General features: G+C 40.4%; 1 protein-coding gene across 1 annotated transcript in view; it reads right to left on the minus strand.

Moving 5' to 3' along the window:
- Positions 1–540: 540 nt before the first annotated feature.
- LOC134609406 (uncharacterized) overlaps positions 541–23722 on the minus strand; it is an 89832-nt gene continuing 66650 nt past the window's right edge. The window contains exons 26-41 of the mRNA XM_063453086.1: positions 22156–22272; positions 21985–22065; positions 21303–21413; positions 21090–21206; positions 16489–16599; positions 16288–16398; positions 16090–16200; positions 15889–15999; positions 15689–15799; positions 15488–15598; positions 15287–15397; positions 15086–15196; positions 14885–14995; positions 12442–12552; positions 3955–4266; positions 541–690 (exon numbers count right to left, since the gene is read on the minus strand). Of these exons, the coding sequence (XP_063309156.1) occupies positions 605–690; positions 3955–4266; positions 12442–12552; positions 14885–14995; positions 15086–15196; positions 15287–15397; positions 15488–15598; positions 15689–15799; positions 15889–15999; positions 16090–16200; positions 16288–16398; positions 16489–16599; positions 21090–21206; positions 21303–21413; positions 21985–22065; positions 22156–22272 (1934 nt within the window). The 3' untranslated portion in view covers positions 541–604. The remainder of the gene's footprint in view (positions 691–3954; positions 4267–12441; positions 12553–14884; positions 14996–15085; positions 15197–15286; positions 15398–15487; positions 15599–15688; positions 15800–15888; positions 16000–16089; positions 16201–16287; positions 16399–16488; positions 16600–21089; positions 21207–21302; positions 21414–21984; positions 22066–22155; positions 22273–23722) is intronic.

Below are 23722 nucleotides of genomic sequence, written 5' to 3' on the forward strand. Positions count from 1 at the left end.
TAAGTCCACAACCCAGAAATGTTCTATGCGTTCCAACATAAAACGCACATCACTACCGATGATGTCATTCACGCATATGCAACACCGATACACCCGGAAGTGTCCACCTATAATCCACGGTGAAACACACGCCGGTCCAGTGGCCGATCATCGTTCCCAATATCTGCTGGTATATGCCTGACTATACGTCTATCTAGTGACTTCTCTACCACCATCACTCTGACACTTATATTGAACCATATATATTTTTTACTTATTTTGCAGAATATCTTGTAACTATTTATCAGGTTGTATATAACCTTTATTATTCACTTATTTGGTGTGTTTTTTAAAATATTTATTTATATCTCTCATTTAGCCCCTTTTTGGTTTCTTCCTTTTAATATTTAAAAGTATGTAATTCATTAATAATAGATTAGTATTCCACAGGCCACCATGTTTTCTAACCACTAATGATGAAAGATAAGATAGATAATGAACAAGACGATGCAAATCATTTTGTTGTTTTGGATTTGTTTTTTTACACATCGAAAGCTTAAACACATGTTCATAAAAGTTGAAAATGTACATCATTTTAAAAAGGAATGTCTACATGAAAAAAAAATTATTTCTGAAATGTTCTTGTTTCATGTTGGGTTTTCAGCTTCCCTGTTTCTGTTAAATGTTTAATCAACGTTGGAACGTGAATCCCTATATAAAAAAAAAATATATAAAAAAGTGTTAATTTCTGTAGTACTAAGCAGTTGTTGATATGCAGTGTTTTATAGCTATAATATATCATAAAACTCATATAATGCCACCCATCATGTAGTCTTATTTTTTTGTAATGATACTCTCTAGGTCAGTGGTTCCAAAACGTCTTAGGATCAAGACACCCTTAATATTTCAATATTTTCCAAGGCGCCCCAAGCAAACAACAATTCTAGGTTGTATACATGTAAAGCTCTGCGGCATATACTGGGCCCCTGTTCAGCAGAATTGATTCCCTGTCAAGGGTGCATCCAGAACCTAATCTCAAGAGGGGCACTGGTAGATTATTTAAAGAAACAATCCAGGCAGAGTGCTGTAGTGGTTATGGTGCTAGGAGTGCCGTGGTGCCCTCCCAGGGTAAGTAGTCAAACTGTTTATGAACAGTTTGACAACTTAACTGGGGTCTGACGGTATAGGAGCAGGAGTAGGGGATAGGTGTAGGGGATAGGTGTAGTAGTGTGTGTGTGTGTGTGTGTGTGTGTGTGTGTGTGTGTGAGAGGGGTGCATTGTGTTTGTGAAGGATATAGCGCGTGCGTGTATGTGTGAGGGGTACATGTGTAAGTTTATTGTACAGTGTGTGTGAGGGGTACAGTACATGTGTATGGGGGGGCAGATTAACAAATATTAACTATTTTCTTACCTTTGCCTGGGAAGGGAGACAGTACTAATCCCTGGTGGTCCAAGTGGTGAGAGTTAACTCTAGCAGCTCCTGAGGCTAGAGTTCACTTTTGCGAGATACAGAGCATTGATGTGGTTACTGCGGCAACACTCCTCGCTAAAGGAGAGCCCGTCGGAACTGCAGGCTAGAGCTCCTCCCGGTCCTCTTTCACAGTTCCAGTGCTAGCGGGCCGGTGAGGGAGATCTCTGATCTCCCCTCTGGTCCTGCAGAGCCGGCAGGGGAGAGCGAGTCACTGTTCCCGGTGCTATGATTATAGCCTTGGGAAACATTTTGCGGCACCACTGTGTTTGGGAACCGCAGCTATAGTTAAAGTCTATTCTATTTTTGCATTGTTTATATCAATGCATTCAAAATGCTACATTTTCTTTTGTGGACACCCTTACTAATTGATTTTCAGTCTCACCTGTAGCTAACAAGTGCATAAAAATCACCAAAATTGCAGTACAATTAGTCATTCTGAAGAGTTGGAGGGCCGAGAGTAGTGAGTGATGCAACACATGATTAGGACTAACAAATATTCTGTACACTGCCCTTGGGATTTTACATCCAAGTGCATTATCTTGCACTTATCCACATTAAATGTCAGTTGCCACAACTCTGACCATTTTTCTAGTTTACCTAAATCATTTGCCATTTGGCTTATCCCTCTTGGAACATCAACCCTGCTACATATCTTAGTATCATCAGCAAAAAGACATACCTTACCATCAAGACCTTCTGCAATATCACTAATAAATTTTTTTAAGAGAATGGGTCCAAATACAGATCCCTGAGGTACCCCACTGGTGATAAGACCATGCTTCGAAGATACTCCATTGACTACAACCCTTTGTTGCCTGTCACTCAGCCACTGCCCATTCTACAATATTGGAATCCAAACTAAAAAATTGCAGTTTATTGATAAGCCATCTATGTGCAATAGTGTCAAAAGCCTTACGGAAATCTAGGTAAGCAATGTCTACTGCACCACCCTGATCTATTATTTTAGTTACCCAATAAAAAATCAATAAGATTAGTTTGGCATAATCTCCCTAAAGTAAACCCATGTTGTCTCTGATCTTGAAATCCATGTAATTTTTAGATGTTCAACAATCCTATCCTTTAACATGGTTTCCTTTACTTTCCCCACTACTGAAGTAAGGCTTACTGGCCTATAGTTGCCCGACTCCTCCCTACTACCTTTCTTGTGAATAGGCACAACATTTGCCAACTTCCAATCTTCTGGGACTACTCCTGTTAACAATGATTGGTTAAATAAATCTGTTAATGATTAGGAAACTTTACTGTTCATGATCTTCCAGCACTGCTCACTTGCAAGCCCTATGGTGATGCCGGGAGCGGTAACTCCGGCCCTGGCATTACTAAACAGAACAATAGGGAGCATTACTGGAATGCATAACAGTCTGTGTTAGTGTCCTCTGTGTGTAAATGTGTTTCAGTGTCCTCTGGGTGTAAATGTGTGTGTCAGAATCATTTGGATGTAAATATGTGTGTATCAGTTTAAATAAAGGGTGGTTTACAGATTACTGAACACCCCCTGTGCCCAAGTAGTGAAGGCATAATGAAATAATAATAATGCAATAAAAATCCATAATGCTATTAAAATAATGAAAAACTGTAATCCATGTTGGCCCACCAAGACAGAAAAAGAGAACATCAAGGTGGGGAGAATGCTTTCCTTAGCTGTTCAATCTTGTTGGTAAAGTAGCATGCAAAGCTATCGGCTTTAAGGTTGGTTTGGGTGATGGCCACAGCAGGGTGAAGAAGAAAGTTAAAGGTGTCAAAAACTCCTGGGATTGCAGGAGCATGGACTAATGAGAGAGGAAATGTATGACTGTTTGGTGAGGGTAAGGGCTGCACTGTATAAACACAATATGAATCTATAATGGAGATAGTCTGCCTGGGTGCGAGACTTCCTCCAGGAGCGTTCAGCACAACGGGAGCATCTTTGCAGGTAGCGTGTTGATTTGCTCACCCAGTCTCCACTCCTTCAAAAAATCATTAAAAACCCACTTCTTCATAAAAGTGCATCAATTAAACTCTTAATAGCTCCAAACTGATTCCTCTTCTGCAACTGTCACTAGTCTAATACTATCCTTACCTTTTGTGTCATTTTACCCCACTCCCTCTAGCATGTAAGCTCATTGAGCAAGGCCCTCAACCCCTCTGTTCCTGTGTGTCTAACTTGTCTGGTTACAACTACATGTCTGTTCGTCCACCCATTGTAAAGCGCTGCGGAATTTGACGGCGCTCTATAAATAATAGAATAATAATAATAATAATAATAATAATAGTATGCCACGGTTGGGGGCATGTCCTCCTCGAGGTGCAATGACCAACATTGCCACTTGTATGAATGGATATTAAACATTAGCATTTCTTAATCCATAATTATGTTCATTGTAATAGCATCTAATCGAAAAATATGTTTTATGTCCTTAATCACCATAGGCTAGTTAGGTTTCCACTGATTTTAACATTTTTTTTCCAATAACTATATTATATATTCTTTAGAATAAGAATACCTTTAAAAGCTGGGTTAGTAGCAGTTATACTGTTCAGTGTAGAAATCACCTCTGAAACCTCCATATTCTTTATACTGTCAAAGAATTTTGCAATGGTTTCATTAGAGGGAAGCTTTGGTGGTAGACCTTTTGTTCCTTCAGTAAATGAAGAAACCAATTCTTTTTCATGTGTAAATGGAAATCTTGGATCTTGCATTTGTTTGGACCACTGGCTTTGGGGCCTGTCTGCTGGAGGTCTTTGTCCAGTGGGCTTATTATCGTTAAATGTGGCAGAGGGTGGTTGCCAGTTGCCGGTGTAATTGAGAGCAGAATCTGTAACATAATAGAAAGAGTTATTTTTTCCTAAATTTCAGTTTACTAAATTAAAGCCAACATGGCATTTCAATGTGGCATTCACAGACACAATGCCCCAAAAAACAAACAAACAAAAAAAAATACATTAAGATACTGTGCATGAGATAATGGTTCAATATAGACTTTAAATTTAGACTAAACAAATTTGCATGTGTCTAGAGAAACATACCTATTAAAAATGTAAAGAAACAAAAACAGTGCAATTAGATAGACTGCCCGACCGGGTGTTTACAAAACATCCTCTCAAAACCAAAAGCCGAGGTAGACCTCAAAGAACCCCAAAATTGACCACAATTTCTTTATTTCAAGGGGTGATCTCATGGTCAAAACAGTCGGTTGCTGAGAGATAACACTTACATTGCTGGCATAGTACTTTTTGTTTTGTGTACATTTGTATGTGGATTATACACACACAAGTGCATTTGTTTTGTTGCTTTGTATTTGATTAAATTTTTATAAAAAATACAGATGGATTTAGATAGATTATGACCTGGTTTCTCAGCCAGTGGTATACTCCAAATGTATAAGCACCAAAGGCAAGGGGGAAAGCCAAGATTAGCGCAGCCCAACAGGAGGCGGACAGCTGGGGGAGAATAGTAGCAGAGGTGTCGAGGGAGCTATAACATGGGTTTACTTCAGGGAGATCTTGCCAAACTAATCTAATTGATTTTTTTGATTGGGTAACTAAAATTATAGATCAGGGTGGTGCAGTAGACATTTCTTACCTAGATTTCAGTAAGGCTTTTGACACTGTTCCACATAGAAAGCTCATCAATAAACTGCAATCTTTAAGTTTGGATTCCAATATTGTTGAATGGGTTAGGCAGTGGCTAAATGACAGGCAACAGAGGGTTGTAGTTAACGGAGAATATTCGAAGCAAGGTCTAGTTACCAGTGGGGTACCTCAGGGATCTGTACTTGGACCCATTCTCTTTAATATTTATATAAGGGATATTGCAGAAGGTCTTGATGGTAAGGTATGTCTTTTTGCTGAAGAAACTAAAATTTGCAACAGGGTTGATGTTCCAGGAGGGATAAGTCAAATGGCAAATAATTTAGAAAAAAATGGTCAGAACTGTGGCAACTGACATTTAATGTGGATAAGTGCAAGATAATGCACCTTGGATGTAAAAACCCAAGGGCAGAGTATAGGATATTTGATACCCTACTAACCTCAACATCTGAGGTTATCCATGAGACGGATTTAGGATTAATTATTTCTAATGACTTAAAGGTAGGAAGGCAATGTAATAGAGCAGCTGGAAATGCTAGCAGGATGCTTGGTTGTATAGGGAGAGGCATTACCAGTAGAAAGAGGGAAGTGCTCATGCCATTGTACAGAACACTGGTGAGACCTCACTTGGAGGATTGTACACAGTACTGGAGACCGTATCTTCAGAAATATTTTCAGAAATATACTTTAGAGAGAGTTCAGAGAAGGGCTACTAAACTGGTTCATGGATTGCAGGATAAAACTTACAAGGAAAGGTTAAAGGATCTTAACATGTATAGCTTGGAGGAAAGATGAGACAGGGGGGATATGATAGAAACATTGAAATACATGAAGTGAATCAACACAGTAAAGGAGGAGACTACATTTAAAAGGAGGATAACTATAACAACAAGATGACAGTCTTAAATTAGAGGGGCAAAGGTTTAAAAATAATATCAGGAAGTATTACTTTACTGAGAGGGTAGTGGATGCATGGAATAGCCTTCCAGCTGAAGTGGTAGAGGTTACCAGGGTAAGGGAGTTTAAGCATGCATGGGATAGGCATAAGGCTATCCTAGACTTTAGATAAGGCCAGGGACAAATTAAAAGTATTTAGAAAATTGGGCAGACTATATGGGCCGAATGGTTCTTATCTGCCGTCACATTCTATGTTTCTATACTTTTCATGATCTTCCAGCACTGTCCCCTTGTATGCCCTGAGGTGATTGTGGGTTATGACATCATTCCGGCCTCAGCATTACTTAACAGAGTGCATGGGAGTAGTGCTGGAAAAGCACAAAGATGACACATACTGTACCCCAGGGAAAGGATCCACTCCAGTTCCACATACGTAGGGAGGATTGGTGGACTTTAACAAAAATAATTAAAACATTTATTTTTGAGTGTGTGTGAGAGAATGTGTATGTCCATAAGAATGTCTGTCAATATGTGTCAAATTATTGAGAGTGTGTGTGTCTGCCAGTTTTCTCTTGGTGTAAATGTATGTGTGTCAGTGTCCTTAGTGTGTAAATGTGTTTTTGTCGGGAGGCCAAGCCTAGCAGCAGTGCTGACCGGTCACAAATCTTGTGAGCTCCGCTGCCTAACCGCTATTATATTGCCTGAATTATTAGCCTGAATATCGGCTGCAGACATACCTCGGAGACGGGTGGTGATTACTGCTGCTGTACGCATCGTATCCTAGACAGAGATAGTCAGATTTTACTGGGGGTAGACCTGGGGCCTATTCCTCAGCAGGATGCAGCTCATTTACCTGGAGGTCTCCCCTTTACACTTTTTCCTCACCCCAATGTCCCCCACCCCCTGCCGTTGAGGGATAACCCAGCAACTTTTTCCTGTGCTACGGTGGCTGAGTACCTACCAGCGGGCCCTGTTACAGCTATCATTGCGGAAGCCACGTGTAACTGAATATAGAGCCTCGCAAGCTTCTCTCTCAGAAAACTAGTTGCTTGTTTGCAGACTTCTTGCTACTTCACTTGTCGCCTGAGCATTCATGAAGAAGCACCACTGGCAACACCTCCAAGGCAGACTGCGAAACGCTCCACATCTCCTGGGCAAGACCTAACGCTGTACTAATAGTGAGGCGCCTTAGACTCAGTTCAGCTGTTGCCCAACCACTCACTAGGCCACGGACTACTCTCGGACAGACCACTAAACATCTCATTCACCCTTCTGGAGACCACTGTGGAGGTATACCCTCCTGAAGATGGGTTAGTACCACCTGTGGTCACCCCTTGATGGTTGTGATAGCTTCAGAGTGATTAAAGCTGCCAGTGATTATAGGTATCGCTGAAGGGGTAGCCGCAGTATCACCCAAACACGAGCCGAGGCTTAGTGAAGGGTGAAGAAAATCTGTTTATTCCAGACAAATGGCTCACTTATATATAGAATCTGAGTACAGTGACACACCCAAAACACACCCACAACATGCCCAAGAAATACAGTGTCACCATGACTCAGCAAAACAATACAAAATGTGAAAACACATAAAAATAAAATTTTCCCATATAGAAACCCCCACAGTCTATGCATCCTTGGATAGCCTGGACCTGACTGCCCAAGTTGTTCGAATAGTGCTCAGATTCCACGAACACAGCCGAATTGCCACCGGGGTAAAGTTCTGACCGACCGCACACGAGGCGCCTGCCCAAAGCAGTTCCAGGGATTCAGTGGGAGTTCCATACGAAAAAAATACAGAACGCATACTCTGGCTTGTTGGTAGCATTTGTTCGTATGGTTCATAAGAACAAACCTACCAAATGGAGCTCTCCTGACACTTACTGGAGAGAAGCAGGTGTTCGGCAATGTTCAGTGGTGTTCGGGAGTTTCAGGGTCCGATTTTAGTTCCATGAACTCGACGCCCGAACACCGCTGCCTGCATTCTCGCGAACAAGATGGCCACCAACACAGTTCCCATGCGTTTGTGCATCCGAACGGCGGCCACCCAATTAGAACCCACACTGATTGAAGTGTCAGGAGACGTTAACAAGGGTCAATAAGCTCAGACGTGGTCTGCAATTCGTGAGTTGGTTCGGTTCCCAAACAGCACATAAATCCCCCGAACCAAGTCTTTTTACAAGCCTGTTCCATGGCCCATAGCCCTGGAGCTCGTGGCTAAGGCAAGTTCGAAAATAACACCGCGTAGCATGCGCAATGATGGTCTGCAGGGAGGCCCCGAATTCTACTGGCCAATTTGCGATGGCACTCATGAGTCAGGTGCTCTAGATTGTGCAGAGGCTTGGTGGGGTGCTAATATGTGTGACTTGTGCCACCATTATCATAGATGCAGTATTCATCCAACGTTTAGTGTTTGTCGAGTCTCCAGAATGTATGCATTGCCTATCACTTATAATGTTCTTTATGTTGACCTATGCATACCTAAGCATGTTCTTTGCTCTATTATCAAACAATGTGCAGTTTTATCACATGCCATAGTATTGAATATTACGTACTGAATGATCTAGCTTGTACCTGCTGTTGTGGCATTACAATCATGTTTGTAACCTCAATGTACGAATAAAATAAAAAATGTAAAAACATTTTTTTTAAAAGTGTTTTTGTTTCAGCATCCCCTGTGTGTAAATATTACGTGTGTATCATATTTTCAATTTGTGACTCTTGTAATTCAGATTAATAGTTCATACACTACCCTTACACACACAATATTTACATGATATCATTTATTTTAAAAATATTATATACTATCTTTAATCAGGCTTGCTCTCCAACATGGGATTAACTTAAATATCATGCTCTACATGTTTAATTTGGAATTTAAATAAATAGAAACCACTTTCTCAATTTTTTTATAGACCTGCACAGGTACTTTTCTGTCAAAGGTTGAGAAACCCTGCTTTAAAACATGGTGCACCACTGGACTCTGGAGTAGTGAATCCAGAGTCCACTATCAGGCAGTCTGACACTGGATTAGGGAGGGGACTTGTCACTTAAATGGCAGATGACGTTTAACCCCTTAACACCGCAGCCAAATGTACAAGTTGTGAACGAAACAAAATGTAAACAAAACCTGGCATTTGCGCTATATGTCTGTTCAACCGTAATTCACCTCTTTCATATTAAATGCACCCCCCCTTATTATATATAATTTTATTCAGGGGAAACAGGGCTTTCATTTAATATCAAATATTTAGCTATGAAACATAATTTAATATGAAAAAATGGGAGAAAATAAGATTTATTTTTCATTTTTTTAGTTCTACATGACATTTTAACTGTCATTGTCATAATACTGTTTGCTTTTACTGCAATAAAATACACATATTTGTATTCAGCAAAGTCTCACGTAAAACAGTACCCCCTATGTACAGGTTTTATGGTGTTTTTGGAAGTTACAGGGTCAAATATAGCGTGTTACATTTGAAATTAAAATTCGCCAGATTGGTTACGTTGCCTTTGAGACTGTATAGTAGCCCAGGAAAGAAATTTACACCCATAATGGCATACCATTTGCAATAGTAGACGACCCAAGGTATTGCAAATGGGGTATGTCCAGTCTTTTTTAGTAGCCATTTGGTCACAAACACTGGCCAAAGTTAGCGTTAGTATTTGTTTGTGTGTGAAAAATACAAAAAACGCCAATTTTGGCCAGTGTTTGTGACTAAGTGGCTACTAAAAAAGACTGGACATACCCCATTTGCAATACCTTGGGTTGTCTACTATTGCAAATAGTATGCCATCATAGGGGTAATTTTCATTCTTGGGCTACCATAGGGTCATAAAGGCAACGTAAGCAATCTGGCGATTTTTATTTATTTTATTTTTTTTAATTCTTTATTTTTGTAGTGCAAACGAAAGATACAAGCTGCCTAGGTATGCCACAACAGCATAAACAGACAATATTTGGTACAGGATGATACAGTGAAGTAGCATTGTTAAATCTGCACAGTTTTTTGTTTTGTTAGTAGATGATTCGTCAAACGCTTAAAGTTAGGTTTAGTAAGATTCACGTTATTTTAGGTACAACAGGTTAGGAACATTTTTGCATTTTACACGTATTGAGTACAAGCTATTGTTGTTGGTCTATTGTGTTGGGTCACAGTGGGGTCATCCAGCTGAAGACAATAAGCGTGCTATGATTCTAACATATATAGAAGTGATTAGAGTTGAGTAAACATTGCTATAGATCTCTGTCAGTGCCACGTCAGCTGGGATAAGCAGTTTCACGGTTAGACATAAGCATGGCGTTGGGATAGTGGCAGGATTTTGTGCGCTGAGTGGGCAGCGTAGATGCGTTAGAGTTTTAAACACGGCTGGCCAATTAAGCACAGGCAAAAAGGGGGTAAGCAATCTGGCGAATTTTAAAGTGAAAAAAATGAAACACAAGCCTTATGTTTGACGCTGTAATTTTTGAAAACACCATAAAACCTGTACATGAGGGGTACTGTTGTACTCGGGAGACTTCGCTGAACACAAATATTTGTGTTTCAAAACAGTAAAAAGTATTGCAGCAATAATATCGTCCGTGTAAGTGCTGTTTGTGCGTGAAAAATGCAAAAAACTTCACTTTTACTGGCGATATCATCGTTGTAATACATTTTACTGTTTTGAAACACTAATATTTGTGTTCAGCGAAGTCTCCCGAGTAAAACAGTACCCCCCATGTACAGGTTTTATGGTGTCTTGGAAAGTTATAGGGTTAAATATAGTGCTAGCAAATTAAATTCCCTTTACTTTCGGCATGGGTTGTTAGGCAGGTCCCGCTAATTGTAATTAATTAGGATACCTAATTATGTAAAATTATTACATAAATATATGTGTAGAATGAATATATGTATATATATATATATACATATGTGTATATATACATAACAATTTTTTTTAATATTTTTATTTATATATAGGTATATATATATAGTGATATATACGTATATATTTATGTATATAGATATATATTATTTCGTTATAAGTGTATTTTGATATAAATATATATATATTAATATCACAATACAGTTAGAACGAAATAAAACACATCTATATATTTAATATTTTATTTTTAATTTTTTTTTATTTTATTTTTTTACGTATTTACATATTCATTTTTTTTATATTATTTATAAATATATATATAACAATATTTATATATATATATATTTAATCAGTATCAGTCTACGTGTAATTTGATAATATATATATATATATATAATTATATATATATAAATATTAAAATACACCTAGACGGTGTATGTGTGTGTATGTATATGTGTATATATATATATATATATATATATATATACTTAGAATATATATATATATATATATAATATATATATATATATATATATATATATATATATATATATATATATATATATGATCTAAGTATATAATTTATTTATTTTTACACTGTTTTAACATTTTTTTTATTTGATTTTCAGCCAGCAGGGGGACCAACTGTCATTATAGTTAGTCCCCCTGCTGGCAATGCAGCAGGCAGCTAACCCGGCCATGTGATTGTGAGGTCCTCGCAAGGACCTCACTCTCACATGGCCGGGAGGGCTCCTGGAGGGCGGACGTGCCGCGGGGGGCTCCCTGGGAGTCCTCCCAACCGCGATCGCCGGCCAAAATTCATAACTTTGCATATATCTATATTAACCCCTTATGACCGGAGGGCGTACTATTACGCCCTGCGGCGTTTAGAGCCACTTTTAAAAGGACGTAATAGTACGCCCTCCGGTCATAAGGGGTTAATATAGATATATGCAAAGTTATGAATTTTGCGGTGAAAATTGCACAAACAACTTACACCCTAATAAGGTGTAGGCAATCTTTGGCACTCCAGATGTTGTGCACTACATTTCCCGTGATGCTTTACCTCTATTATGGGAGATGTAGTTCCCAACATTTAGAGTGCCAAAGGTTGCCTATTCTGCCCTGAATAACATTGAATTGGAATAACACATGACAAGGGTTTGGCAACATTGAGCAATTTCAATTCAGCAGTGGCTAAACCCAGTAAGGACATGCATAAAAATGGGCACTAATTCTCAGGATGAAAATAGAACTTTGCCTTTTTATAAATCAATAGTAAGACAACACCATGAATATACAGTGTAATTGTGGGCACCAGTTCTAAAGAAGGATATTATGGCACAAGAAAAAGTTCAAAGGCGAGCTAGAATATTAATGAAAGAAATAGATTTTAGTTATGAAGTCAATGTAATCATAACGCGTAGCTGCTAGATTCCTATTCAGTAAACAGAATGGGGAAAAAAAAAGATACAATACTTTGAAGCTTTAGTCCAGGCTTCCCCAAACTCCCCAAAATATATTTATTTACCTTCATAATTACTGGATGTACAGTCAGTGGATGTCAGATGCCTTGTTTTGTTTTTTTCCCCACAGTTTTAAACTTTTTTTTTTTTTTAAGTATAAATATGAAATACCTTTTTGTTTGTCGGATGGCTGCTCACTCAGAAACGGAGGTTCTCTGTTAGGGTCCTTTTTAAACTCTGCCTCGGGAAATTGTCTATTTTGGTTGTAATTTGTCCAGAATTCTAAAATTAAACAAAAAGTTGGAAATGACCTCATGAACCAACAAAGCATATGCAGGGCAGAACAAAGTTAGGAGTCAAATGTCTATATGTTACTCATGTATGTACTTCTAGACCAGTGGTTCCCAACCTTTTTTCACTTGAGTACCCCTTGGCAGTCAATTTCCATAAATTGTACCCCCGTATTAGAAAAATGTTTACAATAATATACTTGCTGTTATTTCAAATCTATAGGTTTTTCTCTGCCACATTTCCCCTTCTTTTCTCCCCCTGGCTCTCCCTGCACTTCCTCTGCTTCTCCTCTCCCCGGTTCTACTCTTGCCCGGGCTTTCCCTGTTCCTTCTTACTCTGCCCTAGGCTCTCCCTGCACGTCCTCTGCCCCAAGGCTCTCCCTGCTTCTCCTTCCTCTGCCCCAAGGCTCTCCCTGCTTCGCCTTCCTCTGCCCCAAGGCTCTCCCTGATTCGCCTTCCTCTGCCCCAAGGCTCTCCCTGATTCGCCTTCCTCTGCCCCCAAGGCTCTCCCTGCTTCGCCTTCCTCTGCCCCCAAGGCTCTCCCTGCTTCGCCTTCCTCTGCCCCCAAGGCTCTCCCTGCTCCGCCTTCCTCTGCCCCAAGGCTCTCCCTGCTCCGCCTTCCTCTGCCCCAAGGCTCTCCCTGCTTCGCCTTCCTCTGCCCCAAGGCTCTCCCTGCTTCGCCTTCCTCTGCCCCAAGGCTCTCCCTGCTTCGCCTTCCTCTGCCCCAAGGCTCTCCCTGCTTTGCCTTCCTCTGCCCCAAGGCTCTCCCTGCTTCGCCTTCCTCTGCCCCAAGGCTCTCCCTGCTCCGCCTTCCTCTGCCCCAAGGCTCTCCCTGCTCCGCCTTCCTCTGCCCCAAGGCTCTCCCTGCTTCGCCTTCCTCTGCCTCAAGGCTCTCTCTGCGTCTCCTTCCTCTGCCCCAAGGCTCTCCCTGCTCCGCCTTCCTCTGCCCCAAGGCTCTCCCTGCTTCGCCTTCCTCTGCCCCAAGGCTCTCCCTGCTTCGCCTTCCTCTGCCCCAAGGCTCTCCCTGCTTCGCCTTCCTCTGCCCCAAGGCTCTCCCTGCTTCGCCTTCCTCTGCCCCAAGGCTCTCCCTGCTTCGCCTTCCTCTGCCCCAAGGCTCTCCCTGCTTCGCCTTCCTCTGCCCCAAGGCTCTCCCTGCTTCGCCTTCCTCTGCCCCAAGGCTCTCCCTGCTTCGCCTTCCTCTGCCCCAAGGCTCTCCCTGCTTCGCCTTCCTCTGCCCCAAGGCTCTCCCTGCTTCGCCTTCCTCTGCCCCAAGGCTCTCCCTGCTTCGCCTTCCTCTGCCCCAAGGCTCTCCCTGCTTCGCCTTCCTCTGCCCCAAGGCTCTCCCTGCTTCGCCTTCCTCTGCCCCAAGGCTCTCCCTGCTTCGCCTTCCTCTGCCCCAAGGCTCTCCCTGCTTCGCCTTCCTCTGCCCCAAGGCTCTCCCTGCTTCGCCTTCCTCTGCCCCAAGGCTCTCCCTGCTTCTCCTTCCTCTGCCTCAAGGCTCTCTCTGCGTCTCCTTCCTCTGCCTCAAGGCTCTCTCTGCGTCTCCTTCCTCTGCCCCAAGGCTCTCCCCCCTGTGTCTCCTTCCTCTGCCCCAAGGCTCTACCTGCGGGGACAGTGTGACAGTGTCAGCTTGACAAAGGCCCTAAGGGGTTGAAACGTTGCTTGCTAGTTCTTGGGTCCAATAAAACTGCCTTTTTTGGAATTCGTTGGAGTGCCTGGATTTCTTCTATATTCAAATTTCATATTTGGTCCTTACTGGTACTGGGACTTATCAAGTATAGCACCCAGGATTTCAGCACGAAGGGTTGAGTGCACTTCCATTATATACATATGGCAGTGTGAGTGATAGGGCAGTGGGACAATGTGAGTGAGAGGGTAGTGTGGGTGAGGCCAGTGAGTGAGTACAGGAGGAGTGTGGGGAAACGGACACCACGCATCAAAAGGAGATATCTTACCTTTGTGGAGAGTTGTGCACAAAATCTCCTCCATCCCAGCCTGCCTGCCTCCCCGCGGTGTGCTCCGTCCACACTTCAATAACAAAAAAGCAGAGCCATGCTGAGAGGAGGCGTGGCCACACGGGGAGGAGGCGGAGTCACATCGCGAGTAGCTGACAAGCCAATATTGCACGTGAGACCTTAACCAAGTGGTGCAACATACAGTCTGGCCATTAGACAACTGCCCTAGATCGGTCCTACGCAAGTCAGTTCCGCCACTACAGACATTTTTTCCCGTACCCCCAGGGGAGGTAAATTGTACCCCTGGGGGTACGTGTACCACAGGTTGGGAAACCCCGTTCTAGACAATAGTTAATAAATATTAAATACCTTCATTTTTATCACATTGTCTCCCAGTGGGAAACAGAGTTTCCTTGTTCGATTCTCTGTTCAGATGGGTCTCAAAAAATTGTTTATTTTGGCTGGAATTAGTTCCATATTCTGAAAGTAGCAAAATTGAGAAACAAAAAGTTTAAAAAGATTTCATAAAACAATCAAGATTATAGACAATCATTACTAAATGTTAGATACCTTCATGTTTATCCGAAGGTCTCCCACTGAAAAAAATAGATTCCCTGTTAGAGTCTCTGTTCTGTTGGGTGTCTGGAAATGCTTTAGTTTGTATATAATTTGTTCCATATTCTGAAAGTAACAAAATTGGGAAATAAAAAGTTGAAAAAGATTTCATAAATCAATGGAGTTTATGGACATTCATTATTTAATGTTAAATACCTTCATATGTATCATATGATCGACCACTGGGAAACAGAGGTGCCTTTTTAGAGTCTCTGTTCAGGTGGGTCTCAGAAAATGATTTATTTTGGCTGAAGTTAGTTCCATATTCTGAAAATAACACAATTGAGAAATAAAAAAAGTTAAGAGACTTCGCAAAACAATGAAGATTATGGACAATTATTAATAAATGTTAAATACCTTCACGTTTATCGAATGGTCTCCCACTGGAAAAAAGAGGTTCCCTGTTAGAGCCTCTGTTCAGTTGGTTGTCTGGAAATGGTTTATTTTGTCTATAATTTGTTTCATATTCTGAAAGTAACAAAATTGAGAAATAAAAAGTTAAAAAAGATTTCATAAAACAATGAAGATTATGGACAATTATTACTAAATGTTAAATACCTTCACGTTTATCCAAAGTTCTCCCACTGGAAAAAAGAGGTTCCCTGTTAGAGCCTCTGTTCTGTTGGGTGTCTGGAAATGGTTTATTTTGTCTATAATTTGTTTCATATTCTGAAAGGAACACAATTGAAAAAAAAAAAGTTGATAAAGATTTAATAAATCAATGGAGATTATGGACATTCATTATTTAATATTAATACCTTCATATTTATCAGATGATCGACCACTGGAAAACAGAGGTTCCTTATTGGAGTCTCTGTTCAGATAAGTTTCAGAAAAGGATTTATTTTTGCTGGAATCCGTTCCATAATCTGAAAATAACACAATTGAGAAATAAAAAGTTAAAAGAGACTTCGCAAAACAATGAAGATAATGGACAATTATTACAAAATGTTAAATACCTTCACATTTACCGGATGGTCTCCCACTGGAAAATAGAGGTTCTCTGTTAGAGCCTCTGTTCTGTTGGGTGTCTGGAAATTGTTTATTTTGTCTAGAATTTGTTTCATATTCTGAAAGTAAAGTTGAGAAACAAAAAGTTGAAAAAGATATCATAAATCAATGAAAACCAATGACAGTCATTATTTAATGTTAAATACCTTCACGTTTATCCAAAGGTCTTCCGCTGGAAAAAAGAGGTTCCCTGTTAGAGCCTCTGTTCTGTTGGGTGTCTGAAAATTGTTTATTTTGGCTATAATTTGTTTCATATTCTGAAAGTAACACAATGGAGTAATAAAAAGTTGAAAAAGATTTCATAAGTCAATGAAAACCAATGACAGTCATTATTTAATGTTAAATACCTTCATATTTATGAAATGAGCGACCACTGGGAAACAGAGGTTCCCTGTTAGAGCCTCTGTTCTGTTGGGTGACTGAAAATTGTTTATTTTGGCTATAATTTGTTTCATATTCTGAAAGTAACACAATTGAGAAATAAAAAGTTGAAAAGGATTTCATAAATCAATGAAAACCAATGACAGTCATTATTTAATGTTAAATACCTTCATATTTATGAAATGAGCGACCACTGGGAAACAGAGGTTCACTATTCATGCCACAAAGTGGTTTATTTTGGTTGTAATTTGTAAGTAATACATATATTAAAAATCATAGAAAACTGCACAAAACAATGATGCTCATGCACGTGTTAAAATTTAAATATGATGCCTTAATAGCCAGTACATTTAATAGCCATAATTCCATAATTGCTGCTTCCACTCAGAGTAGAGCGCTTATTCCAGATTAAGTTTCCAGAGCCCAGCGGATTTGGCTCAATTATATGGAGGGCTCTTTGAAGAAAGAATCAGATGAGGATGTAGTCACGCACCTTAAAAATATTTGGTTGGTCATGATTTTGTGTGTGATAACACTTTGGAAAGTTTACAACTTTCATCCAGGTGCCTAGTTACAGTCACTAGAAGAGCTACATTAAAATACTTGTCTGTAGATTCTGCATTGATATTCTCTATGGCGCTATCTACCTTTTCAAGTCTGTATGCTTTTTCAAAGAGTGCTAGAACAGTTATTAAAGGGACACTCTGGGCATCATGACAACTTCATCAGAATGAAGTTCTTATGGTGCCAGGTGGTCCCTGGCACCGGCTTGTTACAATCAGTTTAACCCCAAAGTCTTCAGTTCAGCACGGCTCAGTTCTGCCCCCAAACCACCATTGCAGTCTAAGGCTTTAACCCCTTAAGGACCAAACTTCTGGAATAAAAGGGAATCATGACGTGTCAGACATGTCATGTGTCCTTAAGGGGTTAAACAGGTTCCAACGACCACATATGTATCTTTCTTAGGGATGGATTATCGGTCTGTCCGATATCATCGGCCGATATTCTGTATTTTCTGCAATATATGTGTCGGACAATAAAAAGAGACCAATATTGCCAATCAGGACCGGCGGGCCCATGACAAGCCCAGCAGTCCTGGGGGGCTCAGCAAGCTCTTACTTCCCAGCAGCCATTACACACACACATATATTCTTGAAAACATTAAAAATTCTGACTGGCAGTCTTGTATTTTGTGCATTTGCCTTAATTAAAAAAAAAAAAAATAATAATAATAATAAACATGTTCAGTTAACAGTAGATTTGTGTAGAAATAGTTTTGTTTTTTAAAAGGTAAATGTACAGAATATCGGTAAGTTATCGGCTATTGGCCTGAAATTTCAGATTATCGGTATCGGCTCTGAAAAAATCAATATCGGTCGATCCCTAATCTTTCTCACTCCATTTTGTGAATGAGGAGCTATTGATAGGCTGAGAGCGTTCCAGCAACGCCCTGCCCATGGAGATTTTACATCTCGGATGTTTGAAAGCAGAGTTAACCAGCACCATACTAAATACTTAAGAATTTAACTCCGGAAGGTAAGTTGGTGCCAAAGACCTATTGGCACCATAGTAACTTTTGATTTTTGCTGATGTTATGGTGCTTTTAAAATAAATGACAGAACAAAAATGTCCTGCCATAAGAGAAGTGTAAAGAAAACCTGAAAAAGTTCAGTATCAAAAGGTTTCTTTTAGCAAAACAGAGTCCACTTTTATTAAGGATATGGAGAGAAGGCCAGAAATAGTCAAGCAGTCCAAGCCAAAGTTATTTTTTTCCCTTAGCAGATGCTGCAGTACATTTGACATATTCAACTTATTTCTACATTTAACACGCAAGTTATTTGTAATTGCTTAGTGCACTTTGTGATAAGCCATTCGAACCTTTATCTGAAAGTTAACTGAAGATTGTTTCACTTAAAATGTCCTTTTAGAGGGGGCGGGGCCTAACCGCCAAGCAGACTGGTCGCACCAAACCGGAGCTCCAGGCAAGAACCGTTAAACAAGCGACTTACCCTTCAAAGACCACACCTAAATTGCCGAAATAACAAGCCACAATAACGGTGTGACCCAGAGACTTACTTAGCCGGTACGACGGACCCTGAGAAGCAATCTGAGGCGGAGATAGGGTTGCGGCCTACCAGCGGGTGCAGGCGCAGGAGAGGCGGCCGACCTCCACGCCGGCGGCTCTGTTGAAAACGCTGCTACACCCAAGTCCCCGTTTACCCCCCCCCTGGCCGGTGAGGGATATCCCGGTACAACCAAGCGACAAATACCGACGAAACGTACTTGATTCAAGCACACTACTCCGCAACACAGTTATGGCCAAAATGGCGACCGCCACGCCGACAACGCCAAGCCTGCTGGACAACTATGAACAACGGCTGGACGCATTATTCAAAGAGCTCTGGCAGAAACTATGGAGCAGACGGCCGCAAGCTGAGGGGACGCCCGGCATGAAGGAGCACTCACCTACCGATGGCAGGAAACGCAGAACGGGTAAACTACATGAAACTCGACAAGCTCCTGAACCTCGGAAACAGGTGAACCAAATAGACAGCCAGAAAGCCACAACCCATTCAGTGGCGTCCGCTGCTCACCGCGGCCCTCCAAGAATGAGACCACGTCCCAAGGGAGGATCACGCCCTAAGAAACCGGCCAACGCCGTCAAGCGACTGCAACCCAAGTGCAAGCCCCCCTATGACACTCTCAACGGAGCCACGGAGACCTCGGGGCACCATATAGCTCGGAGAATCCAGTCAAGCCACCCGGTGGGCCAGAACGGACTGTCCATAGACCTCCACCGCTTAAAGACTGCCCAACTCTCACCCTGCCGGGACTTTGTAAATCGAAAGGCGGGCATAGGTTGAAAATGCCGCAGCCGTAAGAACTTCCCAGTCATCCACCTCAACCACAACAAGCGGGGGAAATGGCATATATTCACAAATGGACGCTATCCGGCCTCTTAAAGTTTTATGCCTTGCATGTTTATAGTTGACCTAATAATTCGAAAAATCTTTGGGTGTTATTTACTGTATATTAATCTCTATTTAATTTGGCGCCAACCTGCTAAGAAACCAGGTTTAGAGATCTTTGCACCTCCACTGATGTGCCCTAATTTTGCAATCTAGTTGTTTTAACTCGACCCACTATTCAGTAGATGACCCCTTTGCAGTTTTGTGAAACCAGTAAATATGCAGGCTGTATTGCCCGATCCTCTCAGTGCAAGGCACCTCACTAAAACTACAACTCCAAATCTTGCCCAGCATAGACACTAGTGCAGGTTTTAAACCTGTACTGGTTTCTGTGCACAATACTTAGACCACAAATCAGTTCAAACGCTGCAATGGAACTATAGTACTGCTGACACCAACGACGAATTTGATTGTGTTGTCTAGCCTTTTCAGCACTGTGGGTCTGTACATCCCTATGCATATTGTCTTAACACATTTATGAAAAGCGAAAATTATTTCCTATTATACTTTGCTTGCTAAGCGATAACTATAGTTAAAAACGCGCAGTTAATTCAATTATACGCATCTCATAACTAGATCGGTTTTATACATGTCTAGCTTAGCATGTTTTATCACAAAAACGTTGTTTACGATCTTGCTATTTTCATATAATATAAAAATGTGCCGTCTAAAATGCCACACTGTACAATGATATGGAATTTCTTGTAGATGCTGTTGTGGCTCTACACGCTTGTTGTCAATCTATGCACAAGAAAAATAAAGAATTAAAAAAAAAAAAAAATGTCCTTTTAAATTGCAATCACTTGGATTGCAAACACTGCAAAGCAAGTAGGAAAAATGTATCGATTTCTACGTTTTACCACCAGGACAAAAGTAATATTACACTTTTAACTGTTTTAAAGGAGCAAGCATCATCTAGACTACTGTGTTGCCTTCATTGTGTCAGAAGCTTTACTGCATTCTCTGTAAGTTAAAATAGCTTTAAGGATTTTGGAATTTTAGGTCTACCTTTCAGGAGGAAAAGCGAAAACTATGTAAGATACTGCCATTTAAACTATAAAAAAGGTAAATACAGTAAGTAAAATTAAGTATTCCACTTATGCCGGACTTTACCCTTTTATATACTGCCATAAACGGATAGCACTGATGTAGTAAATCTCAAACTAATTCTACAAATGTGCATTAACTTGTATGCTTCATTATCTTTGTTATTCTCTTTCCAAATGGACTGGCATTCCATCCAATGAACAGAATAATCGTGGACAAGCCACTACTTTAATTTGTGGAGTAACTATTGTCTTCCTACTTTAAAACATAAAACAATAAATTAAACAGACATGTAGGCAACCTCCTAATATACGCTCCATCGTAACAGTGCAACTGGGCAAATACCCAAATGCCTCTAGACGATACCTTGAACGTATATGATGGTATATAATGTGTCCACGGGGGCATCGAACACTACATACATGTTAATAATAATAATAATAATAATATACAGGATGTAATACGACATTACCACAAAAATATCCTACTCCCTAATGTTTCACTTTTTACCGCAATAATCTGATTGGAAATGAAGGAGAATAATAAAATACCTTCTTGTTTATCAGATGGACGACCACTGGGAAACAGAGATTCCCTATTAGAGCCTTTGTTAAACTGCATCTCTGGAAATTGTTTATTTTGGTTATAATTTTTTCCGTATTCTGCAACTAATACAATTGATGAAAATGAAAAAAAAAAAAAGTTAAAAAATACAGCATAACACAATGAAGCTAATCAGACACGTATTCGTAAATATTAGATACCTTTGTGTTTATTGGAAGGCGGACCACTGGGAAACAGAGGTTCCCTAGTAGGTCCTCTTTCAAGCTGGGTCTCAGAAATTGGTTTATTTTGGGTGTAATTCCTTCCTTGTTCTGTAAAGTAATTAATACAAGAAAAAAATGGAAAAATACATACAGGGGCTAGAATAATTCTGGTGTATAGATCATACTCCTGCAGTAAACCTGCTCAATTCTCTCCCATTTAAACGTGAATTCACTTTACTAATAAAACCTTAGTCACACCTCCCTGCATGTCACCGTTACAGTCTGTCTACACATTTTCGGTAAAGAGAGATCTAATGTGTACATTTCCATTATTGCATAGTTTGTTTAATTTACACTTTCCTATGTCCTGCTAGAGCCCCCTGTGTGTTAGTTTATTAAGTTCAATTAACAGAGCGGGAGATATATTTTTCAAAAGTAAACACACAGTGTTGGCACATCTGATTGATAATGAAACCAAGCAGGCTGTGTGAGTCACAGCCAAGAGAGGTGTGGCTAAGGCTGCACAAACAGAAGCAATAGTAATTTAACTCCTATTTGGCAAAGAATTGAACAGTTCGAATGGAGACATGATCTATACACTAAACCAGCTTCATAAAGCTAAAGTTGTTTTGGTGCTTAGTATTTATCTTTAAGTTTATTGGCACATGCTATTAACTACCTTCATGTTTATCGGCTAGTCGCCCTCTGTTCAACTGGGTCTCAGGAACTGATTTATTTTGCTTAGAATTTGTTCCATATCCTGAAGGTAAAAAAATAGATTAGAGGGGAAAAATAATTTATAAAAGTACTCAATAGTAAAGATTCAGATTTCTTCCTATAGATTAAATACCTTCACGTTTGTCAGATGGCTGCCTGGTGGGTAACTGTGGCCTGGCTTTACCAGTGGCACCCTTGTCAAACTGTGAAAGGGGAAACATTTTCTTTTGGTTGTAGTTAGTTCCATATTCTGCAAATTTAACAAATACAACTGAAAATGAAAACAGGAATTCATGGTTTCTTTACATTTATTTATCACTAGCGATGATCTCCTGGCCAATCCAAAGCTCCGCATAGAAAAGCACTGAATCTAATGCTTCACTATGAGAAAACTCATTCAGTTTGAGCAAGTGCCAAAGCATGTGAGGAAAATTATCCCACTACCCATTCGATTGACAGCCGGAAGGATGCAACTATGGGCATATATAAGAATTTAGATTGCTGTAAAAATAATCACTTTCACAAAGAAAGAGGGTACACTTTTGGCCCCCCAAAGCATTTCAGTAAACTAAGATATAACATTCCTGCATACAAGAAAAAATGGGTCCAACTGGGAGGACAGATATACCGTGGTCCTCGACCAAAAAAATAAATAAAAAAAGTACAATTCATCCATCCCAATATAGATAGACAGAGTAGCTTGTTTTGGAGATGATCCAACTATAATGCTGTTAAAAGAGGAAATAAAAGTCCACAAGGCAGGTAATATTACATCCAGACAGTAGCTGACAGAAAATGTCTGTCAGACCAGCAAAACAACAGCAAATGCACTAATAAATTCATGAAAAAAATGTAATGTCCTTTTAACTAATGAAACTAATTGCAAGGGCCATATTACATATCCCTGCGATGTGGGATATCCACAGCCCATTCCAATGAGGAAATTAGGATTAGGATTGGCCAAGCAATCTAAACCACTTCCTATCCTTGTACCATCTGCAGATTTCCAACAAGCGAAATTCAGAGGGCAGCATCTTTATTTTTTGTACCCATTCTTAAATTTGAATGCATTTCTATAATTATTTGAATACACATGCATTCATGCACTAGGTTGTCTCCAACAACTAAACACAAGATTGCTCCCAGGATTCACAGCTACCAAGTCTTGCACTTCAAAGCCTTATGCTGAGGTAGCATCTCTGCTTGATCCTATCCCATTTCACCTCATCAGATCTCTCGCCACTTGTCTTGTGCCATCCTTAACGCACATCTTCAACTGCTCTCTTTTCTCAGGTGTTGTCCCTGCTCCTCTTAAGCATGCTACTGTTGTACCCTTCCTAAAAAAGATACCTTTTTCCTCAAAGCTTCTGGAAAGACTTGTCGTTTACCGTCTGACTTGTTAACTCTAGTTAGAATAGTTTCCGCCCCCCTCCACTTTACAGAGACCGCTCTGACTCTAAAGCCACTACTCCATACTAATTCTTCTTGACCTTTCTGCTGCCTTTGACACTGTTGATCATAGCCTCCTCTTCAATCTCTTGGTCTCTGTGACACAGCCCTCTCATGGTGGTTCTCCTTTTTCTCCCAATGTTCATTCAGTTTCTCCTTTTAAGACACCTCCTCCCCTCACCCTGTCTCAGTCCCTCAAGGTTCGGTTCTTGGTTCCCTTTTGTTCTCTCTCTCGGCAAACTCATAAATTC

Source organism: Pelobates fuscus, chromosome 4, assembly GCF_036172605.1.
Source record: "Pelobates fuscus isolate aPelFus1 chromosome 4, aPelFus1.pri, whole genome shotgun sequence".
Taxonomy (NCBI): domain Eukaryota; kingdom Metazoa; phylum Chordata; class Amphibia; order Anura; family Pelobatidae; genus Pelobates; species Pelobates fuscus.